Genomic DNA, 21,423 nt, shown 5'->3' on the forward strand with positions numbered 1-21,423 from the left:
TTTGAGCTCTGAGATGTTGTGCTTAGTTATCTCCTTCAGAATGTTAATTATTCACCACGATAATTGGGCGGGAGGGGAAAAAGAGAGAGGGGAGGTTATTAAAAAATTCCAACACTAACACGCTACAAAAACCTCATTTTCCAAGTCACAGCTGCCATGAAAAGGATGTTGTGTGTAAAGGGGCTTGTGTGTGAGGAGGGGCCGGACGGGGGACTCCTTTCTAAGCCACCCCTTCCAAATAGTGGGATCCCTTCAGACGAATGCAGCGGAGACATCAAAGCTCTCACAAGAGTTTTCTCTGGGGTTTCTTAACCATGTCTGGTACTTTTTAATTACAACATTTACGGAGAGCTGCTTTTGTGACTGGAGCAGGCAAGCTTCGGTCTTGCTGATTGGCAAAGGAAATGTTAAAAGGTCTAATAAATGTTTCCTGCTGCTAAAATGTCTATTTGAGGCTGTACAAATTCGTGGCTGCTAGGAGAGAGCTCAGACTTAGTGGATGGGTGTCTCTCTTTCCTGGTGTTATATGCTGGCACCAGTACCATCACTGTGTGCTCATGTCTCCCAGTCCAGAGAGCTGTAAGGTCACATTCTCATTTCAAGTTTGTGGACAGGAAAATAGGTGATGCCGTTTCATTTTCCCAGAAGTTAATAATTTTATTTAATATTTATACTAAGTAGCATTCAGATGTTCCAGTCAGGATCGGGGGCCCTTTGTGCTCCGTGCTGTACATGCATAGGAATACAGGAATTGCCACATTGGATTAGACCCCTAGTCCATCTAGCCTACATCTCATCTCTGATAATGGCCAGCATTTGAGGCTTCAAAGGAAGGTTCAAGAAATCCCACAGCAGGCAGATGTGGGATAATCACTTCTCTTTCCAGATCATTACTAAATATTTTAAACACCACACTCCTAATACAGACCCTTCAGGCTCCTGCTGTTCACCTTTTGCCATGATGGAAACTGACCATTTAATCCTACTCTGTTTCCCATCTCTTTGCCAGTTTTGATCCATGACAATACCTTGCCTCTCACTCCACAACAACTTGGTTTCTTTATTAGCCTTTTATGATGGACTTTGTCAAAGGTCTTTTGAAAGTTTGACTAAATTATGTCAAGCAGTTCTCCTTTATTCACAGCAAAGAATTCTAACGGATTAGTAAAACAGGATTTTCTTTTGAAGAATCCATGCTTGTTAGACCATATCATGTGATCTTCCAGGTGTTTTATGTTTCTATTTGTAATGAGCATTTTGACCAATTTGCCAGAAACAGAGGGAAGTCTTTACTGGTCTGTAATTCCCCAGATGACCCCAGAGCCTTTTTTAAATAGAGGTACAATATTGCAGTAGTAGCTATATTTAATAGACCAGTTAATATTTTTGATAGTAGCTCATTCTTCAGAATGAGAACTTGAAAACTTCCTTGAGAACTCCTGGATGGACCACCTGTGCCTGGTGATTCATTGCTTTTTAATTTGTTTTCTCCAGCACCTATTCTTCTGCCATCTCAACTCTGAGAACACTTCATCTATATTACCAGAAAAAATCAGGGGTAGGATAAGTACTTCCTCAACATCCTTTGTGGTGAAGACTGATGCAAATAAATAATTTTGCTTCTCAGCCAATGTCTTTATTTTTCTTAATTGCTCTCTTTAACCCTTGGTGATCTACCAGACTCACCATTTCTTTTTGGAAGTTTCCTGCTTCTGATATACTTCATGTAATTTCTTGATGCTTATTTTTGTTCCTTTAGCTGTTTGCTCCTCTAATTCAAGTCTAGTCCTTCAAATTTACTTCTCACACATCCCTGTTATTGGCTTCACTAAAGATTAGTTTTCCAAATTCTGAAGGATCACTGTTTGGCTTGAATAACCTCTTACTATTTACGAGACTGACTGACTGTCTTGCCTTCCTGCTTCCCTTTCTGTTCAGTGGCACGTATGCCTTCTGAGACTCCGTTGTTTTCTTAAGTGACATCCATGCCAAATCTAGCCATTTTTTACTTCCTTTGCTTTTAAGTTTAGGGCCTTTTTGATCAATGCCATGACTTTATTGAGATCTTTCTTTCTGAAATTTAGTGTCATTGTTTTAGTTTTTGGTACCTTATCTTCACCCCCCCCCCCCCCTGTTGAATTTAATTATATCATGGTCACTGTTACTGAGAGCCTCACCCTCTGCTACTAACTGAACCAGATGCTGCATGTTACTTAGGCCTAGGCCTAAGTGGAGAATAGCTTTTCCTCTCGTGTGCTTTAGAACTAGCTGTTCCAAGAAGCTTTCCTTTGAGATGTAGTGAAATTGCTTCTCTACAGTTTGTCCTGCTGTGACATTTGACCAGGTAGTTGAACATACAGTAAGTATAATTCTCGCCCAAAAGAGTTTGCTGTCTAAATGACATGACACGAGTTGAGCATTAAAGACAGTGGAAGGAGGGGAGGAGGAAGACAAAGTTGAAGATATTATCTGAATGTATACTTTGCAGGCTATACAGGTTGGGGTTTTTTTTTTTGTTTTTTTTTTTAAATAAAGAGGCGATGAGTAAATTACTAACAGGTCAGTAATTAATGAAATTCTGTATGGTGCAGAGAAAGTGAATAGGGAAGTGTTGTTTACCCCTTCACAATACACACAAACCAGGGGTCACTCAATGAAATAAATAGGTGGCAGGTTTAAAACAAACAAAAGGAAATTCTTCACACAACGCACAGTCAACTTGTGGAACTTATTGCCAGGGGATGCTGTGAAGGCCAAAAGTATAACTGGATTAAAGAATTATGTAAATTCATGGAGGATAGGTCCATCAATGGCTATTAGCCAAGATGATCAGAGACGCAACCCTATGCTGTGGGTGTCCCTAGACATTTGACTGCCAGAAGCTGGGACTGAACAATAGAGGATGGATCACTCAATAATTGCCCTGTTCTGTTCATTCCCTCTGGGGCACCTGGCACTGGCCACTATCAGAAGACCGGATACTGGGCTAGGTGAACCTTTGGTGTGACCCAGTATGGCCGTTCTACTAACCCTTGATCTCTAGCACCTTACAGCTGAGGATCGCAAAGAGCTTTACACACACTAATAACCGTCTCTGCCTCCTTGGGGGTGGTACAATAATTTCCACTTTAAAGATGGGGGAAACTGAGGTACAAATAGCTGTCAGTCACAGCTAGGGCTAGAATCCTCGCCTCATGGCTCAGTCTTGTGCTGTAATCACCAGACAATGTTTCCACTTTTCTCTTCCGCAGAGGGTCTTTTGCCTGAGGATGGATGTTGGCTTGGGTGTTGGTTAGTTAAGCTGTGGCAGTAGTTCACCCTTTATGGCATTTCTAGCTGGCTGAGGTGTGGTTTCATTCTCTGGAGCCCTCCAGGGGATTCAACTGAATGTCTTTACACTGCAGCAGAAATGACTTGAGACGTAAGGGACGGGAGGAGGCAAGAGAGAAGGCAGAGGGGATTCAGCCTCCGATCTCTGGGCCATTCTCAGTAGAGGTAGTCAGAATCTACCTATCTCCCCATTCCTGTGGCCAGACTTTGCATTGCAGTAGTGTCCTTCCATCATGGCTCTTTACACACAGAGATTTCATTATATGATGAGATTACAAATGGGTTGGTAAAGGTAACTGCATAGATGTAGTATACTTAGACTTTTGTAAAGCATTTGACATACTACCGCACAACAGTCCCGTGAAAAAATTAGCAACATACAGTATCAATAAAGCACATGTTAAATGGATTAAGAACTGGCTAACTGACATATCAAAAAGTAGTTCATTGAATGGGGGAGTTTCTAGTGGGGTTCTGCAGGGATCAGTTCTCTACCCAATGCTATTCAACATTTTCATTGACAATCTGAAAATAATTATAAAATCACTGCTGATTAAAATTTGCGGATGACACAAAAATTGACAGAATGGTAAATGACAGGCCCATCATACAAATGTATCTGGATCACTTTGTAAGCTGGGCCCATTCAAGCAAAATGTATTGTAATACAGCTACATGCAAGGTCAGACATCCTAGGAATAAAGAATGCAGGGCATGCCTACAGAAAAGGATTTAGGAGTCATAGTGAACTAAAAACTGAACATGAACTCCTTATGCGATGCTGTGACAAAAAGGGCTAATGCAGGCTTGGGTGTATAAACTGTGGAGTAGTGAGCGGGAGGGAGAAGTGATTTTACCTCTACATATATGGCATTGCTGAGACTGTCCACTTTTTAAAAGGGCACAGAAACTCTGGAGAGAGTACAAAAAAGAGCCACAAATAATTTGAGGGCTGGAGAAAATGTCTTACAGGGAGAGACTTAGAGCTCAGACTCTTTAGTTTATCAAAAAGAAGATTGAGAGGTGACTTGGTTAGTATAAGAATACCATCTCCGGGAGAAAATACTAGGTGCCAAAGAGCTCCTTCATGTACCAAAGAAAGGTAGAACAATGGCTGGAAGCCGAAGCCAGATTAAATTAGAAATAAAACAGATTTTTAACAGCAAATGATTAACTACTGGAACAAACTACCAAGAGAAGTGATGGATTCTTCCTGTCTTGCAGTCTTCAAATGAAGACTGGATGCCTTTCTGGAAGATACATTTTAGTCAGACCAGTTATTTGGTTCACTACAGGGGTAACTGGGTGAAATTCTCTGGCCTATGATATACAGCGTGTCAGACTAGATGCGCCAAAGGTCCCTTCTGGCCTTAATATCTATGAACTGAAAACATTGCTCCTTGTCTGTCTGTGGCTAATAGGACAGTACTATAATCACTTGCTCCCCACAACTTGACTTGGATGCATTATTTCCACATCACCCCCAACTTGTTTAAAAAAAAAAAGCCAAAGTTTGTACAGCACTCTGTAGGTAAAATTCAATAAGGGCTAAGCATTCTCTAGTATGATTGGCAACTTCTCTAAATGAGATGCAAACCTAGAATAGCAGGGTGGAGGACTGTAGGCCTGGCTTGTGGAGCAGGACTAGAATAGCAAGGGAGACTTGAAGGTTAGGATTGGGGTGCACTGTGGTGGCGACTAGCCCCCGCACTGACTAGCTCAAATCAGCACTGCTATTTCCTTAGTTTCATAGTTGCTAGTCTCTGTGGCAGACTGTAAAACAACTTCTTTGACTTGCATTAATGGAACATTGATCCCCAGCCTCTTCAGGCTCCCTCCAGGAGAGGAAAGGGGCAGCTGTTAGCAACAGTGAAACCAGAATCTGAAGCCAGAGATGTTCTAGGGTTCTCAAGGAGGGGAAGGAAGAGCAGGTGACCCTGGTAATGCAGACTGGGAGAGAAAAAGTGAGGCATGATGCAGGCTTGCCCACAAGGTGTCTATTCTGCATATGCCAATGGGACAGTATAAACATGGGGTGGAGCACGGCCCCTGGGGAGACTGCTTCCCACAGGGAGTCAGTAAGTCTCTAAATTATGCTGAAAATCACTGAGAGTAGCAGATTCCAGGGGCTGTCACTGAACGCCACCTAGGTTCCTCAAATACGTCTGTGTAGATGGTACTCAGTACACTGAAAACTGGCTTGCCCATCCTGCTTGCATTTGCTTTTATTTTAAACTGGGCTCCAGAAGATGCAGCCAGGACATAACTGGCAAAGAAGTGTCCGAGCTGCTGTCATGTTCAGTTTCAGCCCTCCTGCAACTCAGACAGTTGCATTTATTTTAAGGGGCTTTGCTGCCTACAGTAGGGATTGGTGCTTTGGGGGTGGAGAGGGTTGATGAGCAAATACCCATGTTTTCAGGGCTGCAGTGCCTTTACCCTGGGTTGGGGAAGAGATTGGGCTTCCCTTAAAGAGGTATATGTAATGTCCAAGGCTGGCTGGCTGTGACAACCCTGCAGCTTGCCCTGTCCCCTTTTCATCCATCTCTTTTCCCTTTGTTTCAGGCTAACCTCTTCCCAGCATCTGTCATTCACTTTGGATCTGAGGAGAACAGAGGTGAGTTACTGCCATCTCTTCTTCAGCTGGCTCCACAGCTGCTGTGTGTTAGCCAGATGAATCGTGTCCGTGGCTTCAGAATTGCTCCAACAAGAGATCCCAAACAAAGCTAGGAGTGGAGACGCTGGAATGAAGGACAGGAGGGATAGATGGCTCAGGTATTTGGGGGTGGAATATGGAGCCTTGCATGGGCAGCACTGGTTTGTGTTCAGTCTATGGCCTGGTCCACACTAAGCCCCCAGTTTGAACTAAGATACGCAACTTCAGCTACGTGAATAACGTAGCTGAAGTCGAAGTACCACACGCAGCAGGCAGGCTCCCCCGTCGACTCCGCCTACTCCTATCGCAGAGCAGGATTACCGGCGTCGACGGCGAGCACTTCCGGGATCGATTTATCGCATCTAGACAAGATGCGATAAATCGATCCCAGAAGATCGATTGCTGGCCGCCAAACCAGCGGGTAAGTATAGACGTACCCTAAGGTTGGAATGAGTGTAAATCATTAATCTCCTTGGCTGGGTAAAATGAGCTGGGGTGCAGTAGCTCTGTGCTATTCCTAGCAGACAATTCCCCACAATTAGCACTAATTAGCTCCTTTTGTTAGCGGTCTCAGCAGAGAGACTCCTGTATCCTAGAGAGAGAACTTCCCCATAGGTGGTACTTCCAGCTCAGGGTTGAGGGGCATTGGTAGGAGAAGGGATGAGGTTTATGTGAATCTTGCATTGCCATTGCCTCTGCCTCTACTGTGAATCACTATGGCCTAGACTAGCTTGGTTCTGTTTCAACTTAAGTTGATTGCCAGTTTAATGCAAGTTAACTAACATAATTGTAAATGTAAATCAGGAAGCATTTCTTATGAGATTTATTAGGCTATAGAGTAGGCACAGTAGACAAACATGGAGTGGTGGTCTCTGAAGGGAAGCGTGGAAATCCCATTGCTTTAAAATTAAACAAGACAAAGAACAAGAAATTGCACTGAAGGGACCAACCTGTTGTGGCTTCCTGTGGAGATGGACAGTCTCTGATTCTCTGACGTATTTGTGGTGCTGTTAATATTAGTGTCTCTCAGAGGTGTAAAGGGAGAGAACATAATCTCTGAGATGCAGAGATCAAGTGCCTGAAAAACACAAGTTTTGAGGGATGGATTAGAAATGGCAAAGAATATTCAGAAGATAGAAGTTTGGTGGGAATCAGCATGGCTTGAGAGGGTCACTACCACCTAGTGGCTAACAATGTTGGCTATTGTATTGGGAAAAGGCAGAAGAAACTCACTGAAGCACACAAAGGGGGATTAGCTGGAGCTACATGGTTCTGAGGTGCTGCAGTAAAAGTGTCTGCAGGTTGGCTGATGTTACTATCTTAACAAATGTATGTGCTTGGGTTTGTTTTACAGATTGTTACTTGAGACCAGAACTGCTGGAGTCTGCAGTGTCCCTGTCCACGGCTGACTTGCTAGTAGCTAGGTAGGGACTGTGAGCAAAGCTACCTAATGTGAGTGGGCATTTGTGGGAAGGGAAGGGTGGAATCAACACCTCTCCTGGTGGAGAGGGGCAGAACCTACAGGCACCAGAAAAAACCTCCCCTGCTCTCAGGCTTATTGACGACTTTGCAGCTTGGTGAACCCTGCTCAAATGGGGATGCATGTCTGTTGCTAAATCGGGCAGGAGCTGGAAGATCTTCTGCTTACCGACTGGTATGTGCCCTAAAGCCTTTGCTTCTGGAGTGAAGATTAACCTTTCAAGGCCTGGGCCTGATGAATCACTGGGCTGGGATTGTGTGCTGGGTATGTGGAGACCAGTGTGAAAATCTTGCTTTCATTCTGCTTTCTTGTTTCTCTTCTCAGAGGCTTGTCCAAATCAATAGTCCCTTCTGCTCCACCAGCTTCAGAAACAGCTGTTCCACCCCCAGTTGGGCCAGAGGAGACAGATGGGAAAAGAACTGCAGAGAACCCAGAACCAACAAGAGCCACTGAAGCGTCACAGCCAGTCAGAAGCCCCCCTGAAAAAGTACCAAAGTGGCTGAAGCTGCCAGGTATCATCTGGGATCAGAGGGAGAGCTTTCCCTCCCTGCTCTGCAGAGCCTCACTGCAGGAGTCAACTGCCATGACTTATAGATTCATAGATTCTAGGACTGGAAGGGACCTCGAGAGGTCATCGAGTCCAGTCCCCTGCCCGCATGGCAGGACCAAATACTGTCTAGACCATCCCTGATAGACATTTATCTAACCTACTCTTAAATATCTCCAGAGATGGAGATTCCACAACCTCCCTAGGCAATTTATTCCAGTGTTTAACAACCCTGACAGATAGGAACTTTTTCCTAATGTCCAACCTAGACCTCCCTTGCTGCAGTTTAAGCCCAATGCTTCTTGTTCTATCCTTAGAGGCTAAGGTGAACAAGTTTTCTCCCTCCTCCTTATGACACCCTTTTAGATACCTGAAAACTGCTATCATGTCCCCTCTCAGTCTTCTCTTTTCCAAACTAAACAAACCCAATTCTTTCAGTCTTCCTTCATAGGTCATGTTCTCAAGACCTTTAATCATTCTTGTTGCTCTTCTCTGGACCCTTTCCAATTTCTCCACATCTTTCTTGAAATGCGGTGCCCAAAATTGGACACAATACTCCAGCTGAGGCCTAATCTGACTTGTGATCTCAGAACTATTCAGTTGAATTGCTGATGGGCATGATGTGGATCTGATGTCCCAATTGTGATAAGGAAAGGCCCCAGACCTCCGTAAAAACTATTTGGGTTGTTTCCATGTGCTGGCACCATCTATCTCAGAACCGTCCCCTTTGCCTTGATTGTGCAGTCTTGCTAAAATTCTATCATTAATACTTCATTGTTAGTGCTTATTGCTATGGAGTGGTGGCAATCGCTCTGTAATTAAGATTGCAACTGAATTTCTATCAAAAATCCACAGTATCAATTTCTGTCTCAAAATGATAAGTTAGATCTGGGACATGAAGTGAATGGGAAGAGAGGTTCTTGAATTATGTGCACACAAAATGGGTCATCAGAGTTCAGAAAGACCATCTAACATTTTTGTAGCCAACCCCCTCCACGCCTCTCCTTCCAAAAAAACCAAAGCAGAGCTAAAATATCTGGCTGAGATCTGATGATAGCTTTTGAAATTAAAATTTTACCATTTGATTCTGGCAGGTGCTCCAGCAAACTTAAAGTAGGGCATCAAGTAACTCTGGAAATATCAAATCTGTGGTTTAGTCCGTTTGCTCCCATATGGCTGAACGCCTTTAGAATGACTCTTGGCTGTTGATGCAGGTACCTGGGAGTCTGCAGAAGCAATATACATGATGCATTCCCATGCTGGGTGAAGAACCTTTCTCTTCCCTGTAGGGAATATTTGGTTATAGTCTGTAGTGCAAGAAGTGAAGATGTTAACCACCTGTCCTGCCTGCCCGAGATCAGCAGTGTTGAGAGGGCTGTGAGCAGCCAAGTAGGAGTGGATAGCAGTGTGTCTGGCAATGGAGGGGGTAGCCATATCTGCCCTGGAAGTCACACTGTTGTTGTAGGCTCCACTGTTCAGTCCTTACCAAGCTCTGAGTTAAAGTGCTATAAATATACCACCTGGGTACAGCTGGAGAGTGGAGCCCAGTGTGCTCAGGGCCTCAGCTAGGAGGTCACATTATTGGGTGAGGATGTAGGACAGGCCCCTGTGACCCTGGTAGGGTTTGGAGAAGCAGCCCTCACCCTTTCTCTCTAACAGGATTCTGATAAGTGCTATAAGCCCCTCCTTATGTTTTCTTTTTGCAGCTGGGAAGAGATGAAACATCCCAGGTGCTGGGCCTGCAAGATTACTTGGCTGGACTGAGAAGCAGCAGAATCAATTGCACTTCTTTCCATATGAACTGCTACAAAGTTTGTAATAAACCACTGGTGGTCCTGGAGAGACCTGAACAACATGATTTATTTCTTAGAAAAATAAAATAGAATAGCTATTTCATGTTGCTAATTCTACCTTGTTGGGAGCAGACAAAGTCCCATGTGTTGTAACACCGTCTGCCTGGCAATAAAAGCAGGATCAGAAGGAGAAACTCAAGGTGTCCTGCATGCATGTAATCTGAAATGAGCAGGCAGAGAGAATTCTTCCTAGCCATCCCTTGACTTTGCTTCTATAGATGTTTGACACTCAAGCCTTCTCTCTAATTTCTGTCTTCAGAGGTTACCTAAAGCAGTGTGGCTGCTCTGCTACCCGGAACAAGATCTTAGTGCTGAAATCAGTTTCACCTACAGCTGTAAAGTGTTGCCCAGACGTTGGCTTGTCCCTATGGTGTGGCTACTGCTGCTGGTTGTCCTGCAGGAGCTGTTTTGATAACTCACAATTTACTGAGTGGCTTTTGGTGAGAACTTCCTGGTTCATTGTACTTGTCTGTTTTCCACTGGTGGAGTCTTGTTAATAAAGAATGTAGGTATCTATTAATGGCATGCCCATGGAATATGCCTCTGGACTGAGCTGTTTTATTTCCATTACACATAATTAACATAATTAATTACTCCTCTAATGAGAGCAAAACTCCAGTGAAAGGTCTCTTCATTTGACTCTCCATCTGCTGATTTCTTTGGCTTTGATGTTGCCTGCAATGGAATTGCTGTTTGCAGTATGAGTGCTGCTCTGACGCATGCATGTGCAGGGTTGGGATGCAAGTTAAGGTTTAGAAATGTGCCTGCCATAGAGATGAGGTCTGTAGTGCCACAATATCCAGGCTGCTGTATTTTATTTGAAGTTTTTTTCATAGTCCAGTAATTCCAGTTGGACAGAGTTACTGTGTTATGGTAATAATTCTCACCATTTGTTTTCCCTGTACAGAGTTTTTTCATTGAACTATGTGTGTGTCTCCACAATTTGTAGATGTAATAAAGCAGAGTGGCCATAGGAGGCTTTTTGTCGGGCTCTTTGATAATGTATTTCTTCCCTACTGTTCTGTTTCTTTATCAGTTCACAGGAACCTGCTCCCTATTCATTGGGCCTGACACCCCTTCCCCCCCCTCCCTTTTTTTTTTTTTTTTCAACAAAGCAAAACTGAGTTTTGTACCATCTGAATGAACTTCAAAGTGGCTGAAAGGGGCACCCAGAGTTCCTGGCACTTGTCATTGTCTCCCAGACTGGCCAACATTTCCCTTCAGGTCTAATTACTTCCACATGCTCCCAAATGCTTTGATGAACATCAGAGGGAGGCGGAGCAATGAAAGAAAGGTAGAAGAGGAAAAAGGAAACTCAAAACTGAGGGAGCAGCCTGTAAGGGAGAGAAGATTGATTTCTTATGTGATACCCAAACTTGAACAGCAGGATGTGTGTGCTGCAGCCTCTGGCACTGGGGAATTGACTATTTGCTGCTCTAAATAGTAAATGTTCTCTCATAGAAAACAACCACTCACCCAGGCACGGGAGGAGTTGCACAAGGGAGACAAACTATAGCAAGATTCCACTGAGATGAAAAGGATTAAACTAACTAATTTAATTCTAAAATTGTTCCTTTGGGATTAACCAGTTTACTAACAGAATCCATCCTTTCTGGCCAGGTGCTTGGTGAGTTTCCTTCCAACTGTGCCCTATTCTAGAGCTGCTTCTGCGTTGCTGTTTCCTCTGGGACTGTGCTGAAGGTTGCTCTTTCACATCTTGTGGAATAGTCCATCTTAATCAATGTGCTGGGTGTACTGTGCGATGGGCTGAGGGACAGAGCTGCTTCACATGACACACATCTGGGGCCAGGGAGTTAACTCATGCTATTTCTGCATGGGTAGCATGTATGAGCCAATGTTGCTTGACCCAACCAGACATAGAATGGATAACAGAAGCTTGGCTGATAAGCACTCCCATCACCACTTGTCCCTTTTGATTTCACTGATCCTCCTTTATCTCTTCTAGAGACTACAGCCATGATCAAATGCTACTGTTGGGCTTGCAAGTGGCAGCAATTCCCTGAGACATGCCTTACTGCTAGTTAGAAAGTGCTTTAATAGGGCATTTGCTCTGTAAGAGTGTCCTATATCTTCCTATTGAAATCTTAAAGGTTTCTCCATTATCCCTTCTACCAGCAATAATGAGCTGGTCTTGGGGCATTATCTGGGTTAATAACTGACTGGGGTGAGAGGCTAGAGCTGCTGGCCTAATCTGGGGGATGGTGTGTGTGCTTCAGCGGGGAAGTTTAACTGCTGCTTTACCAAGCTTAGGGACATTAAAGTCCTAGCACAATTTCTGTTTAACTTTAGGTAAGCAACAGCCACAGGAACAGTGTTGGGTTTAATTGGATTCCTAGAGTGAACTTTCTGATTGTTTTAAAATCAAGGTAACTCTTGCTCCTCCAATTACACTCTGACTAATGGGCTGTGCCACTGGGAAGCAATCGGGTAAGCAGGTGGCATTTGGCTTCTGGGTCATAGGAGCCAGCCTTCATAGTGCTAATTATGCACATTACCTCATTCAGCCAATTCTCTGCCCAAGCTTGTCTGTCTAACAGACTCTGCCCCCTGTGCAAGGTCAGTGGGATGGTGAAAGGCTGCCCCCTTCAACAGTCACCAAACAAACTCATCCTCTCTTCATGGAGTGGTTGGTTAATGCTGGCAGCCACCATTAAAGATTGGCCTTACCAGTTACACACCTCCACTTCTGCGGTTATCTTTAGCCTGCTTCACACAAGGAAGTAGACTTACAGAACAGCTGTCGGTTTCTTGCTGGCTCATGGAAGTGACATCACAGCGCAGCGTGTGCTGGATCTTTAACATGCTGTTTCCATGGAAGGAGAAAGGTAAGTGCTCTCTAGAAAAACATAGCTAGGCCCTGAGACAATCTTACGCACTGACAACTGCAGGCTTTCCAGCAGGGCAATCAATGAGGAGTCCTTGTTCCTAGTATGCAGTAGCAGAGTCGTACATGAATTACTTAGCATGTGATGCTTTAGATAAGCATCATTTGACCTGACCTCTACTAGTAATCTTTTCATAAAGCCTCAGCCTGCCTGGTGCTTGTAGAACTCTGATCTGCAGACCCTGATCAACATACAAAGGAGGCAACAAAAGCTTCCCCCATCATATCACCAGTGGTCATAACCTGAATGGGGGAGAGCAGTGCTAGTGGCCCATCCACTCCTTGCCTGGTACCAGGGGCAGTTGGGAAATCTCTACCACTTTTCACAATGGACCCCACAAATAAAAGACAATAAGCAATTGGAAAGCTAGTTCTCAGACATGTTGGTGTCAGCTGCTTCTGCAGCAGCAGGCCTAATATTTCCCAACAAAGCCAGGTTCAGCAGTGTAGGTCCTGCCTACATGTGTAAGGTTTCTTATTTCATAGCTTCCCTCTCCCCTGCTGGCAAAGGGGACACACTGTCCCATGATGTGGGATTCTCACACATGCTGTTTGTTATTCTGTCCCTTTTTAAGAGTTTTCCTTTTCGCCTGTGAAGATTTAGAGACGAGGGTGGGGGAAGCTGAACAAGTCTTTGAAGCAACTTGACTTTCGATGATTAATTGCAGTGAAAAGCCTGAGCCAGGGAGACTTATTTTTGATTTATTGATGTTTCTTTGTGAGAACAAATTTATAGCAGAGGGAAGCAGCTTCTGAGAAGAATATCAAACAGTTAAAAGGTTCTAAGCACTCTTTGATGTCACTGCCCTGGAGGAATGCTGGAAAGTATTGGGGGAGAGGCACTGTTTATTTATAAAATAAAGATCAGGTACCTGCTTTTGGCACAGACCTTCAGCTGAGCGCCTGTTTAACTAAACTACTCAGACAGCCATGGAATTGGACTTTAAACCCCTGCCATAGCAGCCTGCTGAGGTGATGAGAGCCCACAGCTAGAGGAAGGTTTCCAGCCACTCACTCTTTCCACAGAGTGGCACCTGTTTCTTTCACTGGTAGAGAAAGTAGCAGTGCTTTGGCCATGCTATTCATTCTGGGCTGTAAACTACTACTGCAGGAGCAGGATGGGACCCAGCTTTTGAGGGCAAGATGCCCTGCAATAGTCATTTGGTTTACAACAATCAAAATGTGCAACATCCTTTTTAGAAGGGCATCTTACTCTTTGCAGTTGCTGAGGGCTTGCTCTGCTCAGATGAGAGGGGTGAGGAAGCAGCTGCTACTGCAGCAAGATGGCAAGGGCCTAGTGAAGCAACAATAATGCCCATCCCCGTAGTTAAACAGGATGCCAGTCCAGACATTCGGTATCAGATTAACTCCCAGATCAGGACTTTCTCCTCTTAGCAGCTGATGCATCCCATTCTGCTTGATCAGGCCTCTAAAAATCCAGAAGCTGTAAGGAGAGAGCAGCAGCTGCTTTAGTTCTCATAACAGTAAGAGGCCGTTCCAAACTAGTCATTAACACATCTGTGGGGTCCCCAGCAGCCCTGTACGGATATTACTAACTAGTCAAACATCCCCCTGAAGGAAGGGGATTAAGATGCCTCTGCCCACATCCTTATCCTGTTAGCAGGGGAAGCTGAACTACACTTTACATACCAGCTGTGGCAGCACTTTCTCCACGTGTTCAATATCCACCCTGTCCAAGTCCTCAGCTTGAGCCTGCCGTGCGCTGCGTGCTGCAGCTTCTGCACCACACATGCAAGACAAGACAAACATCACAAGTAGGTGTGGAAAAGGAAGTCCTAAGCTAATAGGGCTGGATTTTGGGGTGCACCTACAGCACCACAGGGTAACAGGGAAGCACTTTCTCAAGATCCCTCTTGGTTTTAGCATCCCAGTCTTGTGTAAAATGGAGTCTTTCGTGGCATTATACAACCACAGCTGAGAAGATAGCTGGCTCCTCTTCACTCACACTGGCTTGTGCTGTTGCACCAGGGAGTGGCACCTAGCAAGGTAGAAAGGCCATTCCACAGGCAGAGGGTATAATTGCCTAGCAGTGAGGCACCTGCAACTTGACAGAACAGGCTCGTTTCCTTACACTGTCCTGCCACAGCAGCCTGGATTTGCTAATCTGACTACCCCAAGGAAGAGCAGCTCTGTGGAAGATTGCCTTTCCTGGAGGGAAGTGTTAGAAAAGCTCCATCAAATCACAAGCAAAGTGCCTTGCCAGAACTGCCTCAACTTTTCTAATTGACCCAAATCTATGACCAGAAGTATTGAAAATAAAAGGACAGCTCCTAAGCACTTACCTCGAACAAACACATTCAGCATTTCTGCCATTAGCAGCAAAGCATCACTGCTGACTAGAGGAAAAGGAAAGTGGCGTTATCGGAAGACGTGCGACAGGAGGAGGAAGGATGGGCACAAGCTTAGGGCATTTTCCTGGAACTTAAGACTTGGGTTCAAGTCCCTGCTCCACCACAAACTTCCCATCTGCTCCTGGGCAAATCCCTTGAGTAAATTAAACTAACCCACTTTAATTCTGACTGAGAGCATCCACATATGGTGCGGGTTTGCAGACACTATGGCTTGCATTTCCCACTCTCAGAAAGCCAGGCTGGGGGGACTATCCAGTGTGAAAAGTATCTGCTGGTGGTATCTTTCAGGAAGCAGGTAGAAGAGCTACAGGAGGAGATGGCTAGGCTGAGGAGCATCCGTGCCCAAGAGGAATTCATTGAGAGTATTCATACAGAGACGTCAAAGGCTGAGGAAACTATCCAGCTAGAGAGGACTGCTGTCATGCCACCAGGGAAGGAGGATATGGCTCTGTCACAGGGAGCACACTGGCTGCTAGTTACTTCTGGCAGCAGGTAGTGCTCTACCCCTATTCCCAGCCCACCCACCATAGTGATGAACTGTTATGCTGCTCTGCCAACGAGCCATGAAGAATCAACCCCAAATGTGAAAGAGGAGAAGCCATGTACCCCCAAGGCTAGGAGGATCTCAGCCACCGCTCCCAGGAAGAAACAGTGTAGTGGTGGTTGGTGAGGGGGACAGAGGCACCGATCTGTTGGCCTGACATGACATCCCGGGAGGCATGCTGCCTGCCAGGGGCCCATATCAGACATTATGGAGTGATTGTTGAGGATCATCTGGCCCTCTGCCTTCTATCCCATGTGGGCACTAATGATACTGCAAGGTATGACCCTCAGCAGATCAGAAGTGACTATAGGGCTCTGGGAGTAAGGATAAAGGAGTTGGAAGCGCAGGTGGTGTTCTCTTCAATCCTTCTGGTCAAGGGTAGGGGCCTAGGCAGAGAGATCCATCCTAGAAATGAATGCCTGGCTGCGAAGATGGTGTCGCCAGGAGGGCTTCGGCTTCCTTGACCACTGGATGCTGTTCTGGGAAGAAGGACTGCTAAGCAGAGAAGGGGTCCATCTAATGAGGAGGGGGGAAAAGCATCTTTGGATACAGACTGGCTAACCTTGTGAGGAGGGCTTTAAGCTAGGTTTGATGGGGGCAGGTGACAAAAGCCCACAGGTAAGTCCAAAACATGGAGACCTGGGAGAAAGGTCAGAATCTGGGGGTAACATGGGCTGTCATAACCGGGATAAGGGAAAGACAAGAGAACACAGGGGGGAAATCAAATCAGTATCTTAGAGGTCTGTATACTAATGCGACAAATATGGGGAATAAGCAAGAAGAAATTGAAATGCTAGTTAATAAACAGAACTATGACATAGATGGCATCACAGTGGTGGGACAATACGCATGGCTGGAATACAGTATGGGTATAGAAGGGTACAGCTTGCTCAGGAAGGACAGGCAGGGAAAAAAGGGAGATGTTGCCTTATATATTAAAAATGTACACATTGGACCAAGGTTAAGATGGAAATAGGAGACAGACTTGTTGAAAGTCTCTGGGTAAGGATTAAGGGGGTGAAAAAGAAGGGTGATGTCATTGTAAGGGTCTACTACCCACCACCTAACCAGGAAGAAGAGGTGAATGAGGCTTTTTTTAAACAAATAAAATCATCCAACGCACAGGACTTCAGCTACCCAGACATCTATTGGGAAAATAACTCAGCAGGGCACAGATTATCCAACAAGTTCTTGGAATGTATTGGAGACAATCGGTTAGTTCAGAAGATGGAGAAAGCTACTAGGGGAGAGGCTGTTAATTTTGACAAACAGGGAGGAACTGGTTGAGAATTTGAAAGTGCAAGGCAGCATAGGTGAAAGTGATCATGAAATGGTAGACTTCATGATTCTAAGGAACGGTAGGAGGGAAAACAGCTTAATAAAGATAATGGATTTCAGGAAGGCAGACTTTAGCAAAGTCAGGGAGTTGGTAGGTAAGATCTCCTGGGAAGCAAATCTAAGGGGAAAAACAGTTCAAGAGAGTTGGCAGTTTTCAAAGAGATGTTATTAAGGGCACAAAAGCAAACTATCCCACTGTGTAGGAAAGATAGAGTATGGTAAAAGACCACCCTGACTTAACCAGATCTTCAATGATCTGAAACTCAAGAGACCAACAAAAAGTGGAAACTAGGTCAAATTACACAAGATGAATATAAAACAACAACACAAGCACGTAGGGACAAAATTAGAAAGGCCAAGGCAAAAAACAAGATTAAACTACAGTAGAACCTCAGAGCTACAAACACCAGAGTTACAAACTGACCAGTCAACCACACACCTCATTTGGAACTGGAAGTATGCAATCAGGCAGCAGCAGAGAAAAAAAATAAAAGCAAGCACAGTACTGTGTTAACCTTAAACTACTAAAAAAATAAGGCAAAGTTTAAAAAAAAGATTTTACAAGGTAAGGAAACTGTTTCTCTGGTTGTTTCATTTAAATTAAGATGGCTAAAAGCAGCATTTTTCTTCTGCATAGTAAAGTTTGAAAGTTGTATTAAGTCAATGTTCAGTTGTAAAGTTTTGAAAGAATCACCGTAACCTTTTGTTCAGAGTTACGGTCAGTCTCCAATTCGAAGGTGTTTGTAACTCTGAGGTTCTACTGTAGCTAGAGACAAAGGATAACAAGAAAATATTCTGTAAGTACATTAGAAGCAAGAGGAAGAGCAAGGACAGGGTAGGCCTGTTACTCAATGAGGGGAGAAAAACAATAAGAGAATGTGGAAATGGCAGAAGTGTTAAATGACTTTTTGTTTTCACCAAAAAGGTTAGTAGCGATTGGATGTCTAACATAGTGAATGCCAGTGAAAATAAGGTAGAATCAAAGGCTAAAATAGGGAAAGAACAAGTTCGAAATTACTTAGACAACTTAGATGTCTTCAAGTCACAAGGGCCTGATTAAAAACATCCTAGAGCAGGGGTGGCTAACCTGTGGCATTGGAATAAATTGTCCAGGCAGGATGTGGAATTTCTACCATTGGAGATTTTTAAGAGCAGTTTAGACAAACACCTGTCAGGGATGGTCTAGATAATACATTAGTCCTGCCGTGAGTGCAGGGGACTGGACTAGATGACCTCTTGAGGTCCCTTCCAAGCCTGCGATTCTATGGCTTTAATCCAGTTTAACTAATCCACTTTAAATTCACACCTTTCATTAGTCAGTCTTAATTTTCCTAAGTGTTTCCCATGTAGACAAGCCCTTAGTCTCTCTGGGTCTTAATTCCTTATCTGCATAACAGCACTTCCTTACCTGGAGGATAAATACATTAAAGATTCTCAGATTCTATGGCAAAGGGGGCCAGATTAGTGCCTTCGACCAGTGGTTCTCAAACTTTTTTTTCCCATGGACCACTTGAAAATTGCTGAGGTCTCGGCGGACCACTTAATGATATTTCCAAATGCTGTTTGTACCGTTAGCTAACTATTGTAAAGCGCTTTGGATAAAAGTGTTATATATAAAAAAAAATTAACATGTTTTTGTTCTACAAATAAAAACATGCAACTCATATATTAATATCAGTAATCTCTCCCCCGCTGTGGCAGTCACCAAGCTGGGGCTGGGAAGGAGGGGGGGGGGGGGGTCTCTCCCCAGCAGATGCAGCCCTGAAGCTGGAGAAAGTCTCCTTTCTCCGGCGCCACAATCTTGCACATCCCAAATTCCCACTGCCCCCCCACACACCACCTATTCCCCCCAAGGCCACCACCTCACCTTACAAGTGCATCTTCTCCAGGGTCCAGGCCCCTAATTAGTGGAGCCACATCTGTGCGGCTCCACTAATTAGGTGGGCAGCCCTTTATTCTCTCGTGTGCGGCCGCCCAGGTGTGCACCATAGAAGGAACTATCCGCGGACCACAGTTTGAGAACCTCTGCCTTAGACATCCAGGGAACAAGTGTTTGCCCATTTAAACCGAGAACCAACACAGAGCCAGGGTGGCTTCCTGGTCACCTCTAGTATTTCTGAATTTCAGAAGAGCTCTGTGTGGCTCGAAACCTTGTCTCTCTCACCAACAGAAGATGGTCCAATAAAAGATATTACCTCACCCACCTTGTCTCTCTAATACCCTAGGACAGACACAGCTACACTCTGTACTATAGGCAGCTAGGTAATTTGCAGTAGGAACCTAGTTCTCTACAGAGGGAGTACAGGAGAAGCACTTACCTCGAGTTTTGTCATCTTTGAAATGGAGATGAAGTATTTTGTTAACAGTTTCCTGCATGAAAAGGGAACACGATATAGAGCTGGTGAGTGAGAAACAAATTAAACTCCTTTCCCTGCCTTTCCTGGCCAAAAACTGTATAAACAGTCCTGTCCTCCCCTGCCCCACAATTGGAGGAAATCCCCCAGCCACTTCTGAGGCAGCACTTCTCTCTATCTGTGTTTTCCTTCCCACCCCTTCGTCTTGTCTACTACTTAGGCTGCAAGCAGTTTGGGGCAGGGATTGTCTCTCACTAAGCATCTGTACAGTACCAAGCAGATAGGACCCAGGCCTTGTCTGGGCTGCTAGGTGCTACCACAATACAAATAAATAGATATTTAAATCCCTTATTCCCGCACATTATGTTTTTGGAAAGAAGGACTTTCCTTTTCTGATTAGTGCATGAGAATCTGTGGTTGGAAACATTTGCTTAGACATACACACACATCCCCTCAAGTGTTTCTACTCCTAACAGTTGGCAAGATGTAAAGACTTACATCAACATGAATGCTTCATGTCTCTCAAAGCTGCCATTCTCAACTTCCAATGACACAAAGCTGTGGTTTCTATCTGTAAGGTTTCATCTTGATAAAACCTTAAACACTTTTCCCCTTTATCTGTATCTTAGGTTGCTTGCATGGAAACAGTTCTGCATTATTCTTCACAGTGAGTCAGTTAAGTCAATGTCACAGTCTCAGTGCTACCACGGTTGGTTTACACCTACTGCAGAGGATTTAGAAACTCCAATGCAACCCTTTCAGTTAGGTTTAAGGTAAATGCTAAAAGTTGTTCTAAAGTCTAAGTTTAGGGCTAGGCTGTCGTTTTCCAGGCCAGGACTGAACACACCAGGCACCAAACCTTAGGCAAGAACTCTGGGTGCAGGGTATCCTATCTGATAACCAGTTTTTGGCACAGAAAGTTAAAGGGGAGCAAGAAGTTGATGAGGTTGAGGCAGAGAGAAAGGAAAAAGAGGGCAGAGCCAGGGAAAGAGATTTGCATATCATCTGCACAGACACATTAAACAACATTGAACTCAGAAATGAACTGATCAAAGGCAGCAAGAAGGAAGGAGCTGCAAGGAGAGAGGACTATCATGACCAGTGAAAAGTCAGTGGGCAGGTCAAAACAAAACTACACGTGCAGCACAAGAAGCCACACCTAGAGCTCAAGAGCCTGGTGCTAGCCTACCAGGCATGCCACAACCTAGCAGCCTTGACTGGCCAATAGAGCATCATTGCTGATAGCACCAAAGTTAGTGAGTTGAAGGAGGTGGGGGAAAGCAGCCCACTGACCAGAAGAGAGACTAGAAACTGCTCTTCTGTGAGGCAACGATGGGGGAGACAGGGCTGAGCGAGAGAGGTCAGGTCTCCCAGCCCCCTACGGTTTTGTTACGGGGGAAATGGGATGGTAACTGGGGAAGGCAGGTGGCTGAGCGTGGGAAGCTTTTGGGGAACAGGCTTGGGCGCAGCACGGAAGCGCTGACCCGCTCTCCTGGCACATGCTCAGCTGGTTACAGAGGTGGGAGCAGTGCGGGGCGCAGGGCAGGGCCAGGCGGGAGGGGGCGTGGAGGGCAGGTGTCCGGGGGCTGGTGGAGGCCATGGGAGGGGGAGGCGCGAGGCGTTTGGAGGGAAGCCGTTAGTCCCCGTGAGCGGTAGGGCCTGGGGGTCCGTTGGCAGCGGAGCAGGGAGCGCGGACGCTCGTGCCCAGGCAGGGCCGAGCCGGGGCAGGCCAAGATGCCCGGGGACCAGGAGACGGACATCCCACGGCGGCGCCACGACCGGCCCGGGGCTTGAGGCGGGGCGGCCGCCCCCTACCGCCCAGCGCGGGAAGCGCGGGCCCGCTGCGCCACAGGGCCGGGTCGGAGGTTAGCGCAGGGCACCTCGTACAGCCCTGAAGCGGCCCCCGCACCCCGCACCTTCCTGAAGCCGCTCGCGCTCGCGCTCTCTTCCCGCTTCTCCATCCTGCAGCGACCCCGTGGAAGGGGCGGGCCTACAATGGCGCGCGGCATTCTGGGAGCTGTAGTCCCATAGAGTAACCCGCACCCGG

General features: G+C 45.5%; 2 protein-coding genes across 2 annotated transcripts in view; one reads left to right on the top strand and one right to left on the bottom strand.

Moving 5' to 3' along the window:
* Positions 1 to 10,837, top strand: part of ASPSCR1 (ASPSCR1 tether for SLC2A4, UBX domain containing) — an 86,213-nt gene extending 75,376 nt beyond the window's left edge. Inside the window, exons 13-16 of the mRNA XM_065416272.1 lie at positions 5,893 to 5,944; positions 7,338 to 7,407; positions 7,788 to 7,975; positions 9,717 to 10,837. Of these exons, the coding sequence (XP_065272344.1) occupies positions 5,893 to 5,944; positions 7,338 to 7,407; positions 7,788 to 7,975; positions 9,717 to 9,730 (324 nt within the window). The 3' untranslated portion in view covers positions 9,731 to 10,837. The remainder of the gene's footprint in view (positions 1 to 5,892; positions 5,945 to 7,337; positions 7,408 to 7,787; positions 7,976 to 9,716) is intronic.
* A 2,612-nt stretch (positions 10,838 to 13,449) lies between these two features.
* On the bottom strand, positions 13,450 to 21,405 carry CENPX (centromere protein X). The gene is given in 6 exon segments (XM_065416271.1): positions 13,450 to 14,212; positions 14,419 to 14,507; positions 15,072 to 15,125; positions 19,341 to 19,392; positions 21,293 to 21,372; positions 21,375 to 21,405. Coding segments are annotated over 6 exon segments (321 nt in total). The 3' UTR covers positions 13,450 to 14,197.
* Between the last annotated feature and the right edge of the window lie 18 nt (positions 21,406 to 21,423).

The sequence above is a fragment of the Emys orbicularis genome, chromosome 13 (assembly GCF_028017835.1).
Source record: "Emys orbicularis isolate rEmyOrb1 chromosome 13, rEmyOrb1.hap1, whole genome shotgun sequence".
In the NCBI taxonomy this organism is placed as follows: domain Eukaryota; kingdom Metazoa; phylum Chordata; order Testudines; family Emydidae; genus Emys; species Emys orbicularis.